Source organism: Hipposideros armiger, unplaced genomic scaffold (genome assembly GCF_001890085.2).
Source record: "Hipposideros armiger isolate ML-2016 unplaced genomic scaffold, ASM189008v1 scaffold_178, whole genome shotgun sequence".
NCBI lineage: Eukaryota > Metazoa > Chordata > Mammalia > Chiroptera > Hipposideridae > Hipposideros > Hipposideros armiger.
In genome coordinates this window covers 2,511,130-2,534,687 of record NW_017731528.1, presented here as the reverse complement: position 1 = coordinate 2,534,687, position 23,558 = coordinate 2,511,130, and the positions used below count along the sequence as shown (strand labels likewise).

At 40.9% G+C, this 23,558-nt stretch overlaps 1 protein-coding gene across 1 annotated transcript in view; it reads left to right on the top strand.

Moving 5' to 3' along the window:
- RXFP2 (relaxin family peptide receptor 2) overlaps nucleotides 1–19,449 on the top strand; it is a gene marked incomplete at its 5' end in the record, with an annotated part of 38,650 nt that extends 19,201 nt beyond the window's left edge. The window contains 9 exons of the mRNA XM_019652321.1: nucleotides 584–655; nucleotides 2,032–2,103; nucleotides 6,607–6,678; nucleotides 6,787–6,858; nucleotides 8,992–9,063; nucleotides 12,036–12,265; nucleotides 12,979–13,389; nucleotides 16,271–16,489; nucleotides 19,108–19,449. Of these exons, the coding sequence (XP_019507866.1) occupies nucleotides 584–655; nucleotides 2,032–2,103; nucleotides 6,607–6,678; nucleotides 6,787–6,858; nucleotides 8,992–9,063; nucleotides 12,036–12,265; nucleotides 12,979–13,389; nucleotides 16,271–16,489; nucleotides 19,108–19,367 (1,480 nt within the window). The remainder of the gene's footprint in view (nucleotides 1–583; nucleotides 656–2,031; nucleotides 2,104–6,606; nucleotides 6,679–6,786; nucleotides 6,859–8,991; nucleotides 9,064–12,035; nucleotides 12,266–12,978; nucleotides 13,390–16,270; nucleotides 16,490–19,107) is intronic.
- Between the last annotated feature and the right edge of the window lie 4,109 nt (nucleotides 19,450–23,558).

The following is a 23,558-nucleotide window of genomic DNA, read 5'->3' as shown; positions in this document are numbered from 1 at the left end:
AAACATACCCACCTAAAGTTGGTGGAATATGAGCTCTAACCATCTATTATGCCTGTAAGTGTCTAGGCTTTACAGTCAGACAGATCCGGGTCAGAAGGTCAATTCTACCATCTGTTAGCCATGTGACAAGAAGAAAAGTGGATTTCAAGAGCCTCAGATTCCTCACATGTGAAATGTGTGTGTGTGTGTGTGTGTGTGTGTGTGTGTGACAACACCAATCAGCAGGAGGGCTGTGTGACACATTCAGAACAGTACTTAAAGCATAAAAGCCCAATAAAGAGTAGTTACTGCCATTATGGTGGCAGTATTATGATAATGAATAGCATGGTACCCAGCATAGGGAGAAAGAGACACTCCAAGTGTTGGGCTGCCATTTCCCCCAATTTTATTAAGTTCTAACATCAATCAAAAGGGGCAAAGAAGAATAATATGAATTATACTAACCCTGCATTAATTGGAAGGAAAGCATAAACACTGGAATGAAGTAGAAATGAAACTCAGAACTGTTGTATCAACAAAAGGTGCCTCTAGATATATGAGTTGTGCCAAAACATTGAAAGTATTTTTCCTGCATGCCTTTTAGGGACTTGGAAGGCAACAGGATAAAGCATCTTACAAATTCCACTTTTTTGTCATGCGATGCACTCAGCGTGTTGTAAGTATACAATAGACACCCAACAGATTTGGAAATCAAAGGAACACATTGACAAGGAATTTTCAAGCACTGTGTTACTTACAGCCTGGGTCTGAAACTGCAGTACTAGAAAATGCACACATGGGGTCTTTGATTTTGACAGTGGGGACAAGCCTTACCTTTAGCTGCCACCATTCAGGTCTCCAGCTGCTCTCCCTGTTTGTGTGACAGTCACTATTTCTGTGCATCCTCACAGCTGAACCAGTACCTAAACACATGATCAAGGAAATGGGATAATGTATGTGAAAGTGGTTAGCTACACAGTGATTAATTGTTACTGCCAATGACACAAATTGATGTACCTACCTCTCTAAAAAAAATATTTTTTTTAATCTAAAGGGAAAAACATATATTGTGTTCTGATTGGCCAAAGATTCTGATTGGCGGTTCTGATTGATGGCTATGTGTTTTATAGGGGTGGGAAGGCAGATGGATCCGTTAACCGGTACATTTGCCCTGGTACACTTAAAAATATGTATTTTGCTTTTGTTTTAATCATCGTTTTCCATATAGAGTAAGCACAATGTTGGTTGGTTGGGTGGGTGGGTGGCTGGAAAAGAAAAATCAGAATCTATCCATTGGTAGCAGTGTAATCACTTTCTCCAATAAACTAAAACCTAAGACTATTGCCAGGTTGCATATTTATCAGTCAGACTGCAGATAAGCATGCTTGATGAGAAAAGAGGCTATCCCTCTTGGGAGATGCAAAGAGTTTATTCCTTTTCTCATGGATAATGAGAGAGAACACTGCAAAACTAAAGCAGTTACATCAATGCCTTCAATTTTGTGGTTCCACGTCACTTTTGAATCACTTTCACACCCATTAACTCATTCAGCAGCTCTGTAAGGCAGTTGGCTATCGACCCCCTCTTTCTGCCATTTCTCCTGGAGGATTTAATTTCTAGACAGAAGGAATGTAGAACCACTATGACCCACCATATTTAAAATCTGTTAGTGGCCCTAGATACTGCTATAGGTTGGCTCAAGCTTTGCTTTCTTGTCTCCTAAGGAACATGCCTTACACCAGGGTCCTGTCAAAACCTTCTTGAGATTTATTAACAGGGTCCAAATCTGACATTACTTGTGTGTCTCTGGGAAAGAAACGCTTTCTCAAATGATGAGAATCTAAAGACCTCATTCAGCACCTCAAATTACTTAGGACAGCATTTCCTGGAAGAACATGTGGATATCCTCAAACTCCTGCCTGATTTCCACACTAGAACCCGCCTCACTCTGAGGCTTAGTAAATTCCACCGGCATCAAGGGCCTCCCCCAGTGAGAGCTGGTTATTACAGCAGACACACGCCAACAGTGCTGACTCTTGTCATGTCTTACAGGTTTCTGCCGAAAAATCAAATTGATTTTGTTCCAGAGAAGACATTTTCTTCATTAAAAAATTTAGGAGAACTGTAAGTAGCATTGTCTAGTAGGAAAATATGATTTCTTCTTTCAAGATGATAAATTTAAATGACTTGTGAGTCCACGATTACACTAGTAGCAATCAAAATCCTGTAGACTACTGGATATTCAAAATCCATTAAGGAGACCGACAGTATCTAAAGTCAAAAGCAATTTAAAATCAGACAGGGAGCTTAATATGGATTTAGCCTACTCTAATTTCCCTGCCTATTTTCTTTGGATGATTTCATGTGTATGTGTATTTGGGAATAAATGAGTTTTCATATCTCCTTCAATACAGAGATCATTCTCTCTAATGGCTAAAGTATACTTAATTCTCAATAAATGCTTGCTGAATGAATAACTGACTGACTGAAATAATAATAATTAATTATAACTGAACAAAGGAATGGAGATGCTTGTTATCCCTTGAGAAATTATGACTTCTAGGGCAGATACTGAAGTTTAGAATGAGGTTCAGGCTCACTGAAAAATATTCAGAGAGCTCATGCAACTTTTTCTGTTCAAATATATGTCTTGTAGAGCTAAGCCTTTTAAAAAATGTCTGTCTTGCTATTAATTCATTGCTACCCACATAACTGTGTATTATTGAAAATTAAAATTATGTTATATTGCAAATGGCGGTGATTAGAGTCCTGATCTGGAAGCCGAAAAATGGAAATTAATTTCTGAATTAACCTCTCCCCCATTCTTTTTTTTTTTTTTTTTTTTTTTTGCTGAGCCATCCTGCTACCTATTGGCAGCTCAGCGGCTGCTCAGCTCGGGCTGGACTTGAACCACTGTTGCTCAGAGCTCAAACTCTTGAGCGAGCTCTTAACCAACTGAGCCACTCAGCCAGCCCTCTCCCCCATTCTTTATACCTTCTTTTGCAATCCACAAAAGACTGGGGGAAACAACTCAATAAGAGTAATTTGAAAAATAATTCATGATTAAGATATTTCAATATAATAAAGGAAAATCATAAACCAAATCCACAAACATTTACTAAGGGCCTAGTGTGTACAAGGCACTGCATTAGATCTAAACATATTACCATTTTATGGTGAAAAAATTAAGGGCAGCTCCCTCAGAAGAGCCCCCTCATTTCTCATAGGGCCTTCCTTTTCAGACTTCAGGGGATGGCTATGGGTTTAGGTTTCTGGAAGGAGAGGAGGAGCAGCTCTGGTCAAACAGGGGTGGGTTTTATATACAAATCTAGGAAACAGTGGTGTGGAGTCCACATCCTGAAAAATTTCCTAATCCTCCTCATAGCCTACACTTGGGCAGAGCCACACCAAATAAAAGACCCCAATTAAGAGACATGAGCTTGCTTTTCTAAAGTCACAATAATCCATTCCAATCCACATAGCATCAGTAAGATAAAAGGAATTCAGAAGTTAATAGAATTAACTTCAACAGGGCATCGATATTTCTTGAGTTTACAAAAAGGTTAGATAATTTTACTGTGCCTTCCTGACAACACAAGCCTCATGGAGGGGAATAAGCATGCATACATGAGGCCGCTGAAGTCCTTTCCCCCTTTATTTTTCAAAGAAACACTTTGCAGGACGTTTTCTAGGTGTACAAGGTCATTGTCATCTTGCTCAGTTGTCACACTCTCTGACCCGTACACCCCTGTGGCTTTCCTTCCGCACCACGACCCATGTGTGTTCCTCCAGTCTATAGCACCAGGTCAGAATTCCCCGCTGGCAAGACCTCTACACTCGGAGGTCATGATGGCCCCTCAGGAGCAATCTGTTAAAACTATGCTTACAGATGACCCTTACCCCACTGCCAGCTTCTTCCCCTAGACTTGCCACCTCAGTGGTATCAGCACCTTTCTGGCAGCCAAGCTCAAGGACTGCTCCCTTTCCCTCTAACTCTCTTGATAGACTTCATATCCTGTCAGACCATGAACCCTGCCAATGCCTCCTTCCTTCAGCTCTCTTCAGCTCATCCATGGCCAAAACCTCCTGCCAAGTCCCCTTCTCTGACACTGGCTTCTCAGATTATCTTTCATGCTTCGGACGGAATTATCATCCCATAACTCAGAGCACATTAGGCCACTGTCCTACTTAATATTCTCCCTCCTTGTCGCATGCCATTTAGCAAAGTCCTTGACACAGTTCTCAAATGCTAATGTTCAGAAGAATAATAGCTTTGGCTTTAAATGCATGTTACCAGGTTCCTTCCCACCCCAGAACTCTGATGTGACAGTTCTGGAGCAGAAGCCAGGAATGCTCTTCTGATAAGCTTCCTCCTTGTTTCTGATGCCTGGACTCTACTCTGGGAAATACTGCCTCGGCAAGTATTCGTGGCCCTCCCATTTTGTCTCCTCGTGCTTTCACAGGCCTCTCCAACTCCCCTTACTTTCTATCTTCCACACGCCCTGGACCACTGGCCGACTCCTAAAGAGGTCATTGACTTCCGAGCATCTGTTTCTCTGATCCTGCTTAACCCTCAGCTGAAAAGCTGCTCTCCTTTTGTTCCACCTATGAAAATCATCAAGCTTTGTTTAGACACTTCTTAATTTCCGAGACCAATTTCAAGGACTCCTTCTTCTGTTCCTTTTAAAAACAAATTTTTTTATTTTCCAATTACAGTTGACATTCAGTATTACTTTACTTTACATTAATTTCAGGTATACAGCATAGCGATTAGACATTTATGTAATTTAAGAAGTGATCCTCCTGATAAGTCTAGTACCTGCTGGCTCCATACATAGTTATTACCATATTATTGACTATATTCCTTATGCTGTACTTTACATCTCCATAACTATTTTGTAACTATAAATTTATACTTCTTAATCCCTTCACATTTTTCACCTGTCACCCCTCACCCCCCTCCCAACTGGCAACCGTCAACATGTTCTCTGTATGTATGAATTTGGTTCTGTTTTTTTGTTTGTTTATTTTGTTTTTTAGGTTCCACATATAAGTGAGATCATGTGGTATTTGTCTTTCTCTGTGTGACTTATTTCACTCAGTATAATACCCTCCAGATCCATTTATATTGTTGCAAATGTTAAAATTTCATTCTTTTTTATGGCTGAGTAATATTCCATTGTATATATGTACCACCTCTTCTTTATCTAATCATCTATTGATGGGCACTTGGGTCTTGTTTTCTTATCCATTCAGCCACCCTATGTCTTTTTTTTTTTTTAACTGAGCCATCCTACCTGTTGGCAGCTCAGCGGCTGCTCAGCTCAGGCTGGACTCGAACCGCTGTTGCTCAGAGCTCAAACTCTTGAACAAGCTCTTAACCAACTGAGCCACTTGGCCGGCCCCACCCTATGTCTTCTGATTGGAGCATTTAATCCATTTACACTTAAAGTAATTATTGATAGGGATGTAGTTATTGCCATTTTATTATTCATATTTTTGCTCCTCCTCCTCCTCCTCCTCCTTCTCCTCCTCTTCACCTTAAAGAAGTCCCTCTAAGATTCCTTGTAATACTGGTTTGGTGGTGAGGAACTCCTTTAGCTTTTTCTTGCCTGGGAAGCTCGTTATCTGTCCTTCGATTCTAAATGATAGCTTTGCTGGGTAGAGTAATCTTAGTTGTAGATGCTCACTTTTCATCACTTTGAATATTTCATGCCAATTCCTTCTGGCCTCTGTTTCTTATGTACTTCTGTAATATCACTTGTTTAATTTTTTCCTTGTTTTATAATTGAGCTGCTTGTTGTATTTGTAAGCTTCTTTAGAGAACAAACTCTTCTTTGTTATTTGTAACCCCCACACATCCATCAGCAGCTCCAAGGCATCAAAAATAGATAATATCTTTTGTTCAACTTTTAGGTACAATTTCACATCTGTTTTACTTTTAACATCTCTGACTCAGAAGGATACTTTGGACTCTTAAAAATTCCTGATTTCTTTTGATACTAACACATCTCTTTTCCTCATTTTGTGGAAACACTTCCTTACGATTCTTTCTGGATCAAATAGCCCTATTATATTTAGTTCTAAATTCTCAATTTCTTCTAAAAAACAGTGCCATATAAAAATAGATTGAAATGTGTGAATTTACCCATTCAAGAAATCTAGGCAGATACTGTGTATACAACAATACTATCTTAGTTGGAATGCAAAATAAGTAGAAGACAGAAGTCTTGACCTCAGAAAGCTTATAAAATAGTTGGATAAACAAGATATCACATATATGAACCAAGCAGGATCAAAGAAACAATGAATGGTAGAAGTGTACAAAGATGCCTAGGACAGGAGAAATTAATAAAAGTAGATATTGAAGCCAGGTTGGGAATGTGATGGAGAGGGGCTATGAGGAAATTCCAACCAGGAACTGGATAAGCAAAACGTCACATGTCTCAAAGTGACAGAAAACATATCCATTGGCCAACTCAGTCAGCCTGGTTGTGTAACAAGTTATCAGGTAGGTTAAATAGGATCATATTTTCCATTACATCAAATGGGATGATAATTGTGAGGAGCAATGAACATGTCACTTATTTCCAATGTAATTGCTCTTGGTTTAACTGTCACCAACAGGGACCTGTCTAGCAACATGATAATGGAGCTACCAGCCTACATTTTTAAAGATCTGAAGTTTCTACAAAAATTGTAAGTTCTTCTTACCACTGTCATCAGATATAAATGGCAACACCTTAAGCTTCTAAAATAATAACATCCTGATGCTTTTTTTCCTCCTTCCTTATAATGGTACAAAAGGAATCTGTCGTCCAACCCTCTTTTGTATCTCCATGAGAACCAGTTCGAAAGTCTTAAACAACTCCAGTCTCTGTAAGTGAAATATGACAGTATGTTGATTATTATTTTAGTGGATGTACTTCACTTAGAAACACATCTATTTTTAAATGGGTATTTTACACACAGGATGACTTTTAATTTGAGCACACATCCTCAGACACCTGTGAATGTCATTGCTACCATCAAGTATGTACTGAGTGACAACGAAGCCTCAGTTTGTAACATTTAATATGTGCAAGACCATTTCTGTGTTGGAAGCTACACAGAGCTTCCTGAAAACCAGATTCATATGGAAAACTCTCATCCTACACTTTCCACAAAGAATTAAATTTGCAATTGTTTTCTTACCAAACTGTTAGTGAAGAACAAATTATGTACGAGGTGTGATTAAAAAAATACAGCAAATGTTTAAATTTAAAACATTTATTACAATAAAAGACACATTGCCATTAATCCCCCTCAAAATACCTCCCCCTCACTTTGAACACACTTATTCCATCGCTCTTGCCACTTTCTGAAGCAGTTCTGTAAGTCCTCTTTCATGAGTGTCTGTAGTTGTGCTGTCGTGCCTCCCTCGATGTCCTGAATTGATTCAAAACATTTTCTTTTCATGGTCATTTTGACTTCGGGGAAGAGCCAGAAGTCACCCGGTGCCAAATCCAGGGAATAAGGTGATAAGGACACACCGTAAAGTTTTTACTTGACAGAAATTGCCACATCAGAAACAATGAGTGACACGGAGTGTTGTCATGATGGAGAATGAAGTAAAGACACTCACGAAAGAGGACCTCCAGAACTGCTTCAGAAAGTGGCAAGAATGATGGGATAAGTGTGTTTGAAGCAAAGGGGACTATTTTGAGGGATAATAGTGGTAATGTTTCTTTTACTGTAATAAATTTTTTATTTAAATATTAACCATATATTTTGATCACCTGTTGTAAGACTTACCTGCCTTTCCCCTTTCCTACAGCAATCAACTTGCTATCAGTCTACAGAGCATGCTTTTTAATTTTCAATCAGTACAGAAAAAACTTATCCCACACAGATGAACATTCAATTAATTCTGTTTAGCATTTTAAAATTCAAACATACTAGGTTGCAAATGGTGTCAAGAACTGCCAGTTATCCGTTTGAAATTCATTTCTTTCCCATGAATCGTCACTGTTAAACTGTATTTGTTTTTACACAGACAGCCTACAACATTCCCCAATCTCAGCCTAAAGCCTGTCTTCATTTAGTTCCAAAGACCAAGTCTTAATATCACTTTTTATTCTTGCTAAGTAGTTTTCTATTGAAAGTGAATGCAACATTTAGGTCCTCTCTCAACAGGAGTTAGCAAGCATCCACTGATGAACATGACTTGGTTCCTGCTCTCAAGGAGCTAGAATATAAAAAGCAAAAAATATAAATATACATTGTTTTTAAATATACAAACAGACCTCAGGAGGTGGACAAAATAATTATCTTTTTAAATTGTCCTTTCTCCAACTATGGTTCCTGAGAACATGGCAGGCTCCCTTAAATTCATGCCATCCTAAAGAGGTCTTCAAAGAACCCATATTTGAAGAAGCTTCTGGATGAATGAGTAGAAGGGTTATCTTTGGAGCCCTCTGAGGACATCTTATGGGACTGAGCAAATTAAAGAAATTATGCTTTAATTATGAATTAAGGAATTGTCTTAGAAAACAATTATCCTGAATTGGATCCCCTCCTACTGCCTCCATGGTTTTCCCCCTAAAGACATAGGGGGAAAAATATGATTGCATTTAAATCTAGATTCTCACAAACTCACTTCAGTGATGTTTTCAGGTTGGACATAGCAGCTCCTGTTTGAAAGCATCTAACTCACATTCCATGGTTTCTAAAATAGGACTATTGAGCCAATTTCATAATCACACAAATCACCACTGCCATTTTTAAACCAAAGACATGAATGAAAGTGTTGTAGTAGAACATAATTCTGCGTGTGAAGTGACAAAATCAGCTCCTACATAAGGAGGCATCAATAGAAATGGCCATTGTCTAGGACAGCTTACTGTAAAATTCTCACCCTCCTTTGACTTGGCAACATAGGTTTTGAAGTATGGTATCTAGGATGTGACAAAGAATACAATTAGTAAAAAGTGGAACCCTAAACACCTGAAACCTGTTGTGCCTATTTTCCAGAGACCTGGGAAGGATAGAGATTCCAAATATAAACACACGCATGTTTGAACCCATGAGGAATCTTTCTCACATGTATGTATGTACAAAAGAATGGCAAAGACCGTGTGGCAAAATGTTGCAGATGTTCTAATGCTGTCTGTCTAATGTGTCACTATGATGTGTTTTTGTGCAAGAAAAGTGTTTTTATTGAGAACATTTTAATTTTGTCACCTTTGTTCCCTGTTCAAATAGAGTTCAGTATTATGACATGCCAATATGAATGATACTTCTCTCTGGAAGTACACTGTTTATCCAATTGAGGCCCAATAAGATATCAGAGTACCATAATGCCACACATTACACCAGATGAAGTCACTAGCTAAATGGTACTCAGGAGACCTGGGAACGTTAATTCACCTCACATGAATGAGCAGTCGGCTGCTCTAATCTTTGAGCCCTTAGGAAGAAAGGTGCTATGTAAATTCCAGGTGTTGTTACTGTAACTAAAGGCATTTCTCTATGGAGGTAATTAATCTTTATAGTAGGTTTGTTTTAAGATTTTTATTAGGGAATTGGGGGAAGGGGAACAGACAAGTTGCTGTCCTTTTGTTCTTCAGTCTAGTTGTGGAGGACGTTGCTTCACTGGCCCAAGTTGGCACCATCATTGCGCTCTTCCCGGGCGAGGCAGATCAGTCACCAGCTTCTGGACGGCCGCTCACGGTGGCTGCTGGCCACTCACACTGGCTGCTGGCTACATACGGTAGCCCATGGCAACCCACTGCCACAGGGGCTGCAGCCTACGCTGTTGCCGGCGACTCATGGCAGCCCAGCTCCAGGTTGAGCTGTTGTTCAGCATCTTAGCTGTAGAGGGCAGTGTCACTGGCCCTCATATGTGGGATCCGAACCAGGGCCCTCTGGCGTCCCAAGCCAGCTCTTAACCAACATGCCACTTGGCAGCCCTATAGCAGTTTTTGATAAGTCACTTTAATATATCTGGCTAAAGTGCACTGTGTAAGTTGTGTTAATACATATGTTTACGAGATGATCATTTCTTTATCAACTGTGTAACCTATGTGTTCATGATTTCCAAAATTAACCATTGTTATCCACAATAATAGGGAAGGGTCAATGTAAGATTACAAGTGTGTACCACAAGTGGCTGGAGAGGTCGGTGTGCAGGTGCTCTCTTGGGAAAACACCTGTGTCTATGTAGCAGGTGTGATCACTAGACAGGTGTTTGATGCATAGCCATGAGGCTTTCCCAATTTCTCTTTTTGTGGCAGCAGTCGATGAATATTTAAGGAGGCTATCATTTCCTTGTTACATGCAGAATGTGAGGTCTTCTTAGAATAGTGAAATTCAAGCTTCTTAGAACTTGAGAGAGAAGTTGTCACTTTAAATGTGAACCTTAGGCTGAGGTCGAGAAGGACCCAACAATTAACAGAAAATGTGTTAACTTAGTCACGGCCCTACCAAGTGCCCTGGCTCTGCTTTCATCTTCCTTGTCCACCACTTACTGAAATGCCTCCACCCCTTAACCCCATCCCTTCTACCTGCCAAGTAGTGCCATGGTCACAATGAGGAGAGAGCCAGGCTGGCTCTATCTGAAGACAGTGGACATAATGGAATCCTGAAAGACCAAGAGGTCAACTGTGTGTCAGGGACTCCAGGGAAGGAGAAGAAAACAAGAGTTCCTTTAAATGGGTGGATGGGATGAGGAAGCCAGAATGTAACCCACTTGGGGCAGGGACTGATTCTAGTTTCTCTAGCTGACATCCCAGCACTCAATTACTCACCATTCACTCTTCATCCAAGAAGTGTCTGTTGAGTACTCCCACGTGCCAGCTGTGGCTCTGGATCTGAGAACACAGGGGTGAGCAGGAGAGAGAAGTCTCTACCCCATGGAGCTTTGGGAACTGGGAAGTAAACAAGTACATGAACAGATAGCTACTAAATGCTGTGAAGACAAGTATGGAAAGATAAACAGATAGAAGGAGGATGTCAGTGATCCACCTAGAAGCCAGAGAGCTATGACATTCTAGCGGACCTGAATGGAGGGAGGGAGCAGTCCTGGCCCAGAACAGGAATTTCCAGACAGAGGGAGAAGCAAAAGCACTGCATAGAAAATGGGGTGCACCTGGCTTGTCTGAGAATTAGAAGAAGGATGGGGTATCTGGATGGAGTGAGGTGGGAAGGGAAGGAGGTAAGGGGCATTTGGGTAGCCAGGGTCCCATCACAGGAGGCTGTGAAGCCATGGCAGAGTCAAACTTGCAGGTCTACCAACTGAATAGCGGGGGAGGGGGAGAGGATTAGAAGAGAAATGAATTAAATAGGTGGTAAAAAACACAAAAATAGAATGAGTTTTAAGGGAGAAAATCTTAAACACACAGATTTGGGAATGGCAATAAGCTAGTCAACCTCCCTAATTCAAACCCTTGAGGACTCTACACACCTGGGTTGTAAATACGTTGATGACAAAACCTGTTTCCTCTAGAAATGAAGTCCTTCCAGGCCCTAGGAGGAAATCTGTGTTTCAGGCCATTGCTTTTCGTCCTAGCACCATGAGACTGAGTTTTTCCAGTATCAGAGACCCTTCCTCCCTGCTGCCAGTGTCAGGGGAAAGGAGACTCGTTTAATTGACCATACTTAGAGCTAAGGGCAAGACAGGAATGTTTCTAGGGAGCTGCCGGAGGTCCTTTGCATCCCAAATCCGAGCCACTCACTGAATGTTTCCTGGACACCCACTGGACAATGACAATCTCCTTTTTATAAAGCCCTAGAGAATAATCCAATGTGAAGGGGACTTCACATTCTTTTGACCTCCCCTGATGCACCTCAGACAAGCCCCAGGATTTCTGTGTCCTTTAGGATCATCTTTAAATGAAGCACCCTGCCTAGAGTAATACAATATTTCATGAAGAGCTCTGTAATTATGTAATCTCTGCTGAATGAAATCCAATAGGCTAGTGCAGTTTTATAGCTAAGAGATGCAGCCCTGATGGGATTGCAACTGTGGCTTCTGTGTCATTGCTGTAAAGTGACTCTGTGTTTCCCTTTGACTTTAGTTATTTCAAAAATTTTCGCTACTGCTCCTATGCTCCGCACATTCGAATCTGTATGCCCTTGACTGATGGCATTTCTTCATTTGAGGACCTCTTGGCTAACGATATCCTCAGGACATGTGTCTGGGTTATAGCTTTCATAACCTGCTTTGGAAATCTTTTTGTCATTGGCATGAGATCTTTCATTAAAGCTGAAAACACGACTCATGCTATGTCCATCAAAATCCTTTGTTGTAAGTATGTTTCCTGTCTACATAGATCTAGGATATCTCTCCCAGGGACTGCTCTAGATGTATACTGGCATTTGCTAGAACTATATATGCCAGGGAATTTTTTTTTTAAGGAGGGTGCAGTTCACAGTGGCCCATGTGGTGGTCGAACTGGCAACCTTGGTGTTATTAGCATCACGCTCTAACCAACTGAGCTAGCCAGCTGCCCCTGGGCATTTTTTTTAAAGTATGCCGGTGCTGCTCTTTTGGGCTGCTCTGTTCTAGATTGTATGAGTTTTCAGGGATCTAGTGCTCACCCCTGGGAATTGTGTCTTGGAAATGGGGTAACAGGGAGCCGAAGAGTCGAGGGAAAGATTCTGGAGGACAGGTTGTGGGTTATAAAACTCAGCTTTGCTTAACTCTCAATTATTATGACACCCATGCTACTCAAGCCCAGAAAATTATTCTTATTAACTATGTAATACTTATTTACTATTTAAAAACTAGCACCCCCCCTCCCCCCAAATTACCGTGCCACCATTTTTAAAAATTATAAAACTGAGACGCAGCGTGGTACTTAAAATTGGTATGCCTTTATGAAGTCCATTGGCTTGTAGACACTGCCGGGGTGTTTACATCAGCGCGTTTCATAGAGGATGAAGGAAGTAGGCGGAATCAGAAAATGCAAACAGAGACACCGGGAGCTTTCTACATGCCCTGTATGCATTCCTCCACAGGTGCGGACTGCCTCATGGGCGTGTATTTGTTCTTCGTTGGCTTTTTCGATATCCAATACCGCGGGCAGTACCAGAAGTATGCGCTGCTGTGGATGGAGAGCGTGCAGTGCCGCCTCATGGGGCTGCTGGCTGTGCTGTCCACCGAAGTCTCCGTCCTGCTGCTGACGTACTTGACGTTGGAGAAGTTTCTGGTCATCGTCTTTCCCTTCAGTAACATTCGTCCCGGGAAACGGCAGACGTCTATCATCCTCATTGGCATCTGGATTGTGGGATTTTTAATAGCTGTGATTCCACTTTGGAACGAAGATTATTTTGGAAACTTTTATGGAAAGAATGGCGTATGTTACCCACTTTATGATGACCAAACAGAAGATATTGGAAGCAAAGGGTATTCTCTTGGCATTTTCCTAGGTAAATTATATTTTCATTTCCGGGACAAATGGAATTTTGATAGAAATACCGTAAATTTCAGCAAAGGCATATGTGTTCATTTCAGAAAGTAAACAAATATAGTCAAGACAGTGCCCCTTTTAAAGAAAAGTTCTTGCTGTGTATTTATAGAATTTTTTATTAAGCTTTTTTTATTATAGAGATTGAGTATGAAAAAACATACTGTCAGGATCTCTAGATGGCTTTTTTATTATCTATCAGACTGATTTCCCCAGTCAGACGTAGTAACTGTGAGCTGCAGGACCTTGAGGTCCAGCCTGTCCTTTCACCCTATTGATTTCAACTCATTTTTTTTTTACAATCTAGATATGAGTTAAATAAGTAATAATAATAAAATTCTGGAAACTCACTCACAGGAGATGATCTGAGTTGAAACACCAAAAAGGTTTATTGCCTTTGGTAAATGCAGCTCGAAAGTCAGCGACAAAAGGATGCTTCATCAAACTCTTTTCTTTTCAGTTTCCTTAATCCTCCCTAATTTTTTTTTTGAAAGGAAGACCATACCTTCCCTGTTATAAATGAATGAGTTTGGCCCTTTAATGCTGAAAACTTTTTTATTGTCGAATAGATATCTGTCTTGCTTAAAATTAAGGCCAGTCCCATGTCCTCTTTTTAGGACAGTATTATCATTTCAGTTTTCCCTTCTCATCTTTTCCCCTCATCTAAGTGGTCAATAAGCTATATCATCCTTTCTTTTCCACAAACATTTTTTATCAAAGTATGCCTCTGCTTTCTGTTTGCTCCAGTCTCTCTACCCATCGCTGCCACCTTTGTTTAAAGCCTTACTACCTGAACCCTGAATTATTACATTAGCACTCATTGGTCTTTTGTCTTCTGGGCCTTTCTCTCCTATTTATGTGGCCACAAACACATAAAATAACCTCCCTGAGGACTGAAAGAACTGTGCCTCTGCCCAGAGAACTTCAATGATGCCTTGCCACTACCAAGGTCAATTTTAAATTAGTCATTTAAAGCCCATCACAAAATGGTCCTAACCACTGTTCCCAGCTCTTTTCCATCTAGTCCTTCTTTTCTTTTTCTGAAAAATAAAATGCATTATTTGCACTACTTTAATAATGCTCCTCATATACTGTACTGCTTTATAACTGTTTTTTCATGGGTATGTCACTCCCAGAATGCTGTAAGCTGTTCCTAGCATAGGCACACTTCACACACACACACACACACACACACACACACACACACACACACACATTGTGTTAAGTTACAAGTTACATTACCTTATGTCACATTCATTGATTTGACATGGATTTATTAAGCACTTACTATAGGCCAAGCACATTATGGGTCCTGGAAATACAACAGATCGGTCCTCACAGACCTGCAGACAGAAAGGAGGGTGAAGACAAGTAAAGACAAGTACAGGCTGACAAATCACAAAGGAAGAGGACAGCATGTTCTCGGCGCCCCAGATCTGGGGGCCAAAGGAGGCTCCCAGTGAGAATGAATCCAAACTGAGGCCCAAAGGATGAGGAAGCATCAGCCAAGTGAAGGCAGGGGTTGTGCTGCGGGATAAGACGGATGACTTCATACCCCCATACCAGGGAACAGGGAATCAGCCCATGAAGGGCATAAGAGGTCCCGGGTGGCTGTTCTTACATTAAGGTGTGCAGCTGGGCTAAAAGGGCTTTAGCACCAGGGATATATTCCAGACAGAGGAAGAGTTAGTAACACACACCCCCCCTATATATGCATTTCTTACCTAGGAGAAAAGGAGCCCTAGCGGTCTTTTCTCTGTTTGAAGAATACAATACACAATTTTAAAATTAATTTTAAATTTTGGAATAGAATTAGATTTAGAGAAAAGCATCAAAGAAGCATCATCCTGTGCCCACCACCATTTTCCCCTGTTCTTAGCACCTCACACTGAGACTGTGCTTGGAACACATGCTTCCCAACCTTTCTGCAAGTCTGTTCTCAGGGTCTACACCAGAGGGTCACCGTTTACTGTCCCTTCATTTCATTCTTAACTTTCCAACAAGAAGCCTAAGATAAACCGATTTTATAAAATTCTCTTGTATGGTTTTAAAATGAGATTCCAAAAATATAAAATGTTTTTGAAAAAAACAACAGAACACCTTGAATTTATAGTATTTTCCCCTAGACATCACCAGTTTTACATACAGTTTAATTCAGATAAACTTTGCTTATAACAACTTTGATATAATATGCAAATTGTATGTTTACCATAGGAATAAGATGGTCACTCTGAGGATTTTTATTATAGCAAGACAATAACAAAGTGACTACGAAGTCAGCACTATAGGACAATGACGTTAAGTGATTATCTTCTGAACATATTTAACCCTGAAAAAGTAACTCATATAGTTGAATTTTTAGCTTTTTTCCTATTTCTTTTTTCTAGTTTAAATATTTCTTTTTAGTTTAAATTACTGTAAGCAATTTGAAGAAAATTAAACAAAGATAAAAGAGCGGGGTCATAATTATTAATATTTTTTGAGATGTGCACATGATTACAACAACCCCTTAAGGCTTTGAATTTTAAAGAGCTAAAACAAAAATAGCTCTTTTTCCTGCTTTAAAAAAGCTAAAATTCACCTCCTGGTACCTAGATCTGAATTTCAGAAGTCTAGAATTCTTCGTAAACAGTTTATGCACTTGAAATCCCTTTCTGACCTGGCAAACCCGATTCCTTTAGCTGATTCCCAGCATATAGCCTTGAACCCAGGGTTTTAGCTGACTACCACTGAGCTGATACAAGCATATTCCTTGGAAGAACAGGGTAAGAGGCACCACATCGAACACGTAATAACAGAGTATTTTTACACGTGAGTGTTAAGACGTGTGCTTTTCCCAACAGGAGTGAACTTGCTGGCTTTTCTCATCATTGTGTTTGCCTATCTTATTATGTTCTGCTCCATTCAAAAAACGGCCTTGCAGTCTTCGGAAGTGACGCATCACATTGGAAGAGAGGTGGCTGTTGCCAACCGTTTCTTTTTTATAGTGTTCTCTGATGCCATCTGCTGGATTCCTGTATTTGTAATTAAAATTCTTTCCCTCTTCCGAGTGGAAATACCAGGTCAGTCCCTCCTCTTCTCCCCAAGTACACTGTGCCCTCTTATGCCCTTTGTTAGACAAGGTCAGAACACAGGGCCTTACAATCTCCCTAAATCCCTACAAGTTCAATACAAACAGTTATTATTTCCCTTGGAGTCTTATATAATCAGCATTCTGAGACAGAAACTGGGCAGTGGTGCAATCTAGTCAAGAACAGTGAAAAACAGGAGCTACAGGAAAACTAACCCAAGTGAGACTGGTTCTCAACAAAGTGTACACATAAAAAATAAAATATCATGAACAGGTTCTTCCCCAGGCTCTGGATTTCATTGACAGGGGCTTGGGTCTCTAATGGGTGTTTTTGAAAAGGCTCCCGGGACTCTGAGGCCCACGCCCCGGGCTGGGAACCACCCATTCCAGGGTCCTGGCTGAATGGGCGTGACCCTGGGCTCTGTGGAGCATTAGTGTCCCATGGAAGTGCCTCAACCAAAGGCCCGGTTCCCTGCTCACACCCCTGCTTCCACCAGAGGAAACCACCTCTCATTAGTTAGCAGTATACTTGAAGCCCATTCTGGGCCCCAGAAATCATAGCCATCTAGGGCCCACCCAGGGCTTTAGGCTGCCTCTCAGTGAAACAGAGTTTGGGGACAGATTCAACTCACTGTGTCTGCCTTTTGCAAATCTACTTGGGGAGTTCATTCAGAGAAGGAATAGTGTCTTATTCACCTGGGTACCCCAGTGTCAAGCACAGAGCTGACATGTCAGAAGCCCTTATGAAAAAGTAAGGCATATACAAGTACCAACTTATTTCTCTCTGGCTTGTACACAAAGTCCTGGGAGGCCTTATCAAATGCTCGACTGCTAAAAGGACACGTGACATCCACAGCAACCCTCCACCCATCAGCTTAGTCCCACAACAGGGCACAGATGCAGACGTGGAGGCCAGGAGGGAGATCAGGGCTGACCATATGGGAGCCTTTGCTGGGTAGCGACAGCAGAAGCCACAAGCTATATCCCATCACTCCGGGAGGGCCAGTTGTACAGGAAGAGCAGAGTTAATTGAATATTACTGGTCACAGATGGGGACCTTCATGACCAGCCTCCAGTGTACCACACTTCCAATTGCTACGGCCTCACGTTTCAAATTCAACTGGCCTGAAATGTCCTTTGGCCTCCATTGCTCATGGACTACAGTCCCAATGCTGAGATTAGCATTAAGACATTCCTTACTCCCCACCCCATCCTCATATACTCTGTGATCTAGGCCCATGAGAATGATTGGGCATTTTTTTATGTCTCACTTTTACTGAAGCTATTCCCTTAACCTGGATTATACTTCAACCTGTAAGACTCTAGCCTACTAAACACCCATTCTCATCCTTCACGGTGCAACCCAAACACTCCCTCTTCCACGGTGCCACTCCAGACCTCTTTCCAACGTACTCCCATCCAACTCCGTGGCTTAAGTACTCATTCCATTTGGTTTGCACTTCATGTATTAGCCTCGAATTAACTGCCTCATATCAGCATTATTTTTTAATGTATCCATTACTCTCTACAAATCATAAACTTCAGGAGAGTAGGGACAATGTCTTATCTTTCCACAGTATTTTTTTTAACACAGCATCATTAAATAAATGTTTTTTCAATGAAGGATGCTCAGCAGGTCTGAGACTGGTGGAACAGGTGGGGTTTGTCTCATCAACCTCCCCAGCTCCTTTTTCTATACCTTTTGACATCCTTCCCCACCCCAGGCACCTGGGCTGGGAGTTCTTTGACATTATGATGATGTGGGAGGAGGCAGTGAAGTAGTATGATAAGGTTGCAATTTAGTGCTGAAAAGGGATATTGTCCACAGATCTGACTCTGGCCCAGCCCCACCTCATCATCAGCCTCTTCCACAGATAAGGCAGTGGAGGTCTGGGAGCCAAGGTGATTTACCCATGGTCACATAGCTAAGACAGGTCTGACCCTAGGAGCAGGCTGCGCTTAAGGGGCAAAATACATTTCATCCCCACCAAGCCAATCATGTACCTGGAAAGGAGTTACCATCCCAATTTCTCCTGACAAAGAACTTTCGGGTATCTTTCCCTTAACATTCTATTAGCATTTGTAAGGCTTCACACAAAATAAATTCATTACATTTGGAGATGTATTGTTTTTTGATCTTCTAATCATTAGACTCCACACTGAATAGCACAGCTGGAATATGAGGGCAATAAGACCTCCAAGCTTGAAGTTAAGTCCCATCTGACCCTGAACTAGAAGTTTACTGAATACTGTTCTATCAATTAAGAATTATTTCCTCATTTTCTTATATTTCTATAAAGGAAGTCAATTAAAATAAGATAAATACATTACATATCAATTTATAGTTTATGAAGTGTTCTCACATATTTCCTCTCATTTGGCCTCACAAGAACCTATGAAGTAGTTACTGGAATTCAGAAAAGGTAAATGGTAGATCCTTGAATTTATGGCTCCACGGTCTCAGACAAAGAGATTTTCAATATGGTGAGAGAAAACATAAGTGAATGAGGTAGCCCTCTCAAAAACAGCATCGACCACAAAATGTTATGTGTATTTGGTGTCTATTTAAAAATTTAACTTCCACTTTTCATACTTTGTTTCCTTTTCCAGGCACAATCACTTCCTGGGTCGTCATTTTTTTCCTGCCAGTAAACAGCGCCTTGAACCCAATCCTCTACACGCTCACAACCAGCTTCTTCAAGGACAAGTTGAAACAGCTGCTGCACAGGCATCGGAGAAAATCGGTTTTCCAAATGAAAAAAAAAAATTTATCTATATCTATTTTGTGGACAGATGACTCCTCTTCCCTGAAACTTGGGGTTTTGAACAAAATAACCCTTGGAGACAGCATAATGAAACCGATTTCCTAGTAATGATTGGTGTTTGCTGGGCTTTCCATGGACTACTGTTAAAAAGTGCAGCACTTGGACGATGACATCTGCAATGCGTTTTATCTTGACCAGCCAACCTCCCTGCATGGAGAGCATAGCAGAATGACCTCTGGCACTGCACTCCAATGGCAGCCGGAATAGTTATCAACTGTGCTGGCGACAGCACCTCAGCTTTCCTCTCACCCCTCCATTCCTGAAATGCACAAGTGACTGCACACAGAGAAGGCTGATATGCAGCTGGTCTCCCGCCATCAGCACCACCAGGCGACCGGTGAAGGCCACGTGCTGGCACTGCATGGCTGCTTTTAAATTGAGTTGCACTGTCCATAAAACAGAAACCTTCTTGACGTCTAATTCCAGTGTGGGCAAAGTAACATGAGCCTACCGTCTTTTCTTGTCTTTTCAATAAAATCATCAGCTTCCCAATCAACTGATAGCACAGGATTTCTGAGATGTACACTCACCTCAAGGCCTGCCCTGTGGAGGCTGGTGGAGGTACACCTTTGACAGGAGAACTTCATACAAGGTTCTGTGGAACATGTGAACAGAGAGGCACACTGACAAAGCCTAGTACCATTCAACTTCTTGGTTTTTATTTAATGTCAGAAGCACTGAGATCTCAAACAGTGTATTTTTTTCTTCAGGCTGCCCAGGCTACAAAGGAAAGTTGGGCACCCCAACCGCCAAAAACCCATTTTAATGTTGTTTAAGTATCATTTCTTTAGAGCAGTATCTCTATTGCTGGCAATTTCTGCCTTCATAGAACACAGAGATAGGAGGTATTAAAGGGGATTTAAGAATAGTGGTTTGATGGGACCATTTGCTCACTCAGTAAATTCCCATTGTTTTCAACAAAAAAGCCAGTAAGGTTGGATCTATTTTTTGGGAATAAAAAGTACTTGTGAAGGCCTGAACATGTTTTTATACTGAAATTTTATATGTGAAGAAAAAAGAATCAGGTACATAAAATTCTGTTTCATATTTGTCCACATACTATTTTAAGTTTAACAAAGACCACAGAGAGTGTTTACTGACAGTTACCCATGTTTTTCCTGACAGAATACAGTTAGGAACCACACCTCAGTAACAAGATGGGTTGCATTTCCCTTTCTCTCCCTCCTTTTTCCAAAGTAAGAGGCAGTAAATTCATTTCTTCACTATTCAGCTTGTGTTCCTTTAATGAGATAAAATGTAAGCAGCTGACTGAGAACACCCAAACCACCTACTATTTCACATTAAATGGGATTCCGTTTCCCTCCAGCAGCAGCCAGGAAAGAACCCCAGAGTTTATGTGTCATAGCCGTCCAGGGAATTTACCTGTCACTACTTAACATTGACTAACACCGTCATGTGATTCCTTTATTTAGATCAAGTGGGGTATCTCGTGCATCCGTGAAATGTCCCCATTAGGATTCTGCAATAACGTTCCTCTGCATTGACACGGCTGCCCTTTCCCTGTGGTTTCAAACTTCACTCCGAATCGCCTCTTCACCATGATTAGTTGCTTCCCGCGGTGTTTTCTCTATTCGCGGACATTTTCTCAAATGTCCTCTGCTAGTCCTTGATCATGGTAGCATTTATATACTAATACCTCTGTGGACATCAGAAGCTCACACAAGGAACAGACTGTAACACAGGGTATCTCAATCTCAGTACAATGTGTGTCCCAGGTTTGTGAAGGGCATTGAGCACGGCCTGTGAACCTCTGGATGCAGTGTCCGCACTGTCACTGTATAGCCGAGGACGTGAGGAGAAGCGCAAGGTCAGACATGTCAGGAAGCGAGCAGCATGGGTCCCAGAAAAACAGAAGCTATGTATCAGCCAACAGCACTCAACAAACAGTCTAAGGTTGAGTTCTAATAGCTTAGTCGTTTCCAGTCGTATTCTGGACTGCTATATACACAGAAAACCATCAGAAATATGTTGCTAAAATAAAATATTATTTTAGCAAATAATAGCCTTTTTCTGGATTGAGTGAGGCCTTCTGTGTTAGGTCAGACTTGTTTTCTAAATCCTGGATTCCTGTGTGCTGATGAAAATACCACCTCTGTGAACTATTTTCCATGACAATAGAAAAGCAATTAAACATCACTCCAGAATTTAAATGCCAAAAACGGTGCCATCTCTGAGCAGGAGGGGGTGAGGGCAAATTGCCTCATCCTCATCCCCACCATGCTGTGTGCATGACTGAGGTCTTGTTTGAAAAGAAAGAGAAAAGATATTCTAAAGTCAATATGGAGCTCAGACAAAGGTATAAGAAGAAGGTATGTGCTTTATCTGGGTTGCACACAGCTAAGCTTATTTACATCACTTTGTTTCATACTTAAGGTTTATTTCTAATTCAAATTAAAATAGTTTCTGCCCATTGCAGTTGCTGAAATGGCTTCTTGATGGCTAGGGGCTTTAAATGAAGTGACACACACCTGAGCTTTTGTACACGGGTAGCAGTCTCACCTTCCCCCAGCCTGCACCCCAACTCTGCAGCTTCATCCACTTGGTGTCTATAGCATCAGGGAGGCCCAAAAGGAGACCCATAGCCCCGTGTTTGTCTCTTACAGATGACACTGGTGCCAGATCAAGTCAGTGTTGGTAATTTGCTGCACATGTACTCAGGATGCATCTTCAAGAATTTCTCTCACCAAAGAGACTCTTCAGTCTTTTTTTCCATCCTAAAGTTTGTAAGCAATACACAGATCCAAGAATGCACAGGACAGAAGTGAGAAATGATAGAGTCACCAATAATATCCACCCTATCATTTTATAAATGCTGCAACAGGGTCTGAAGGTAGCATATCTTCTAAAATTAATAAGGAAGGCAGATTTCTTTTTAGTTTTTGCAGTGTAGCATAAATGACATATGATTGTATTTAATAAATAGCCATAGGCAACTTTACTCAAGAAAACAAAGTACTGAAGATAAGCACTTGTGTTTTCTTAGTCCTTAGTGATTACAAAGATCTTCCTTTATACTATCTATTTATAGATTAATCTGTATATATATCTCAGTTGACTGATATTCTGTTTGTGAAAGATGGAAGATGCATATTTAATAATGATAATGTTTATAGCTGAACCAGGAAAAGGAAATGAAATTAGTCTCCTTTTAAATGGCTTTTCAGTAGATTTCAAAATCCTTGAGAAATACTTCCCAAACCCCTAGAAGCTGATTGAAACCTATTACTCAGTGAACTTCATTCGAATAGTCTCCAGATATTTCTCCACATGACAATATGGGAGAAGTAATTTACAAATGAAGAAATAGAAAACAACAAGGCCAGGTGACAAAATTGCAGATCCAGGAATGGGCATCTTCTGTTGTCTGAACAGCTTGGCTCCAGCCCATGGTGACACCTCTGACCTCTGTAACCTGAGCAAACTCATAACTATTTTGAGTATAAACTCTTAACTGTTTGGATGCAGGAAGAAATTATTTCAGGACTGTCTAGGAACCAATAAAACTTTCACTTGTTTACCGATAGCGATCTCTGGGTTCATGGCTTTGTAATGGCTTTGTAATGGCAGCTATATACTTTCCTGCTACAGACAACACACACTAAGGGCAAAGAAATATAGGGTCAAAAAGTCAGGCTGCAGATGTCACAGTTCCAGTTCAGCCGTCAGCTACTTACAAGACCTCAGACAAATTACCATTAAATCTCTTCCCTTCTCTGTCAGCGTGCCTCCTTAGGCTCATATCACATAAACTGCATCTTGTCCCACTTCTGGGAAGATCTATAATGTGGATTAAAACACTTGCTGAAGGTCCATGTGGATTCAAAACCCAAACATTATATAATATTCAAGGTTCATCCAATTATGAATTTCCCTTTTTTCATTTTTATCCTCTTTTATGTTACTGTTCAAACATTAAAAAAAAAATGTGCCTCAAAGTTTTGTCCTGAATAGGAGCTAACTCTAAACCACACAGCACTGGGTTTGATTTAGGTTCACAATCAAGTCTCCCCTGCCAAGCCCTGCCCTTTGACCCACAACCACAGATCACAGCCATCCTGCGAGCCCTGCTTTGCTCATGGTCAGCCAATAAGAAGAGAGTGCTACAGAAGGGATGACTCTAAGTAATAAGATTTTTAAGAAAGTAAATCACTTAAAAAGTATACAGCTAAACTTCTGCTGCCTTCCATTCACTCATTCATTTATTCAATCAACAAA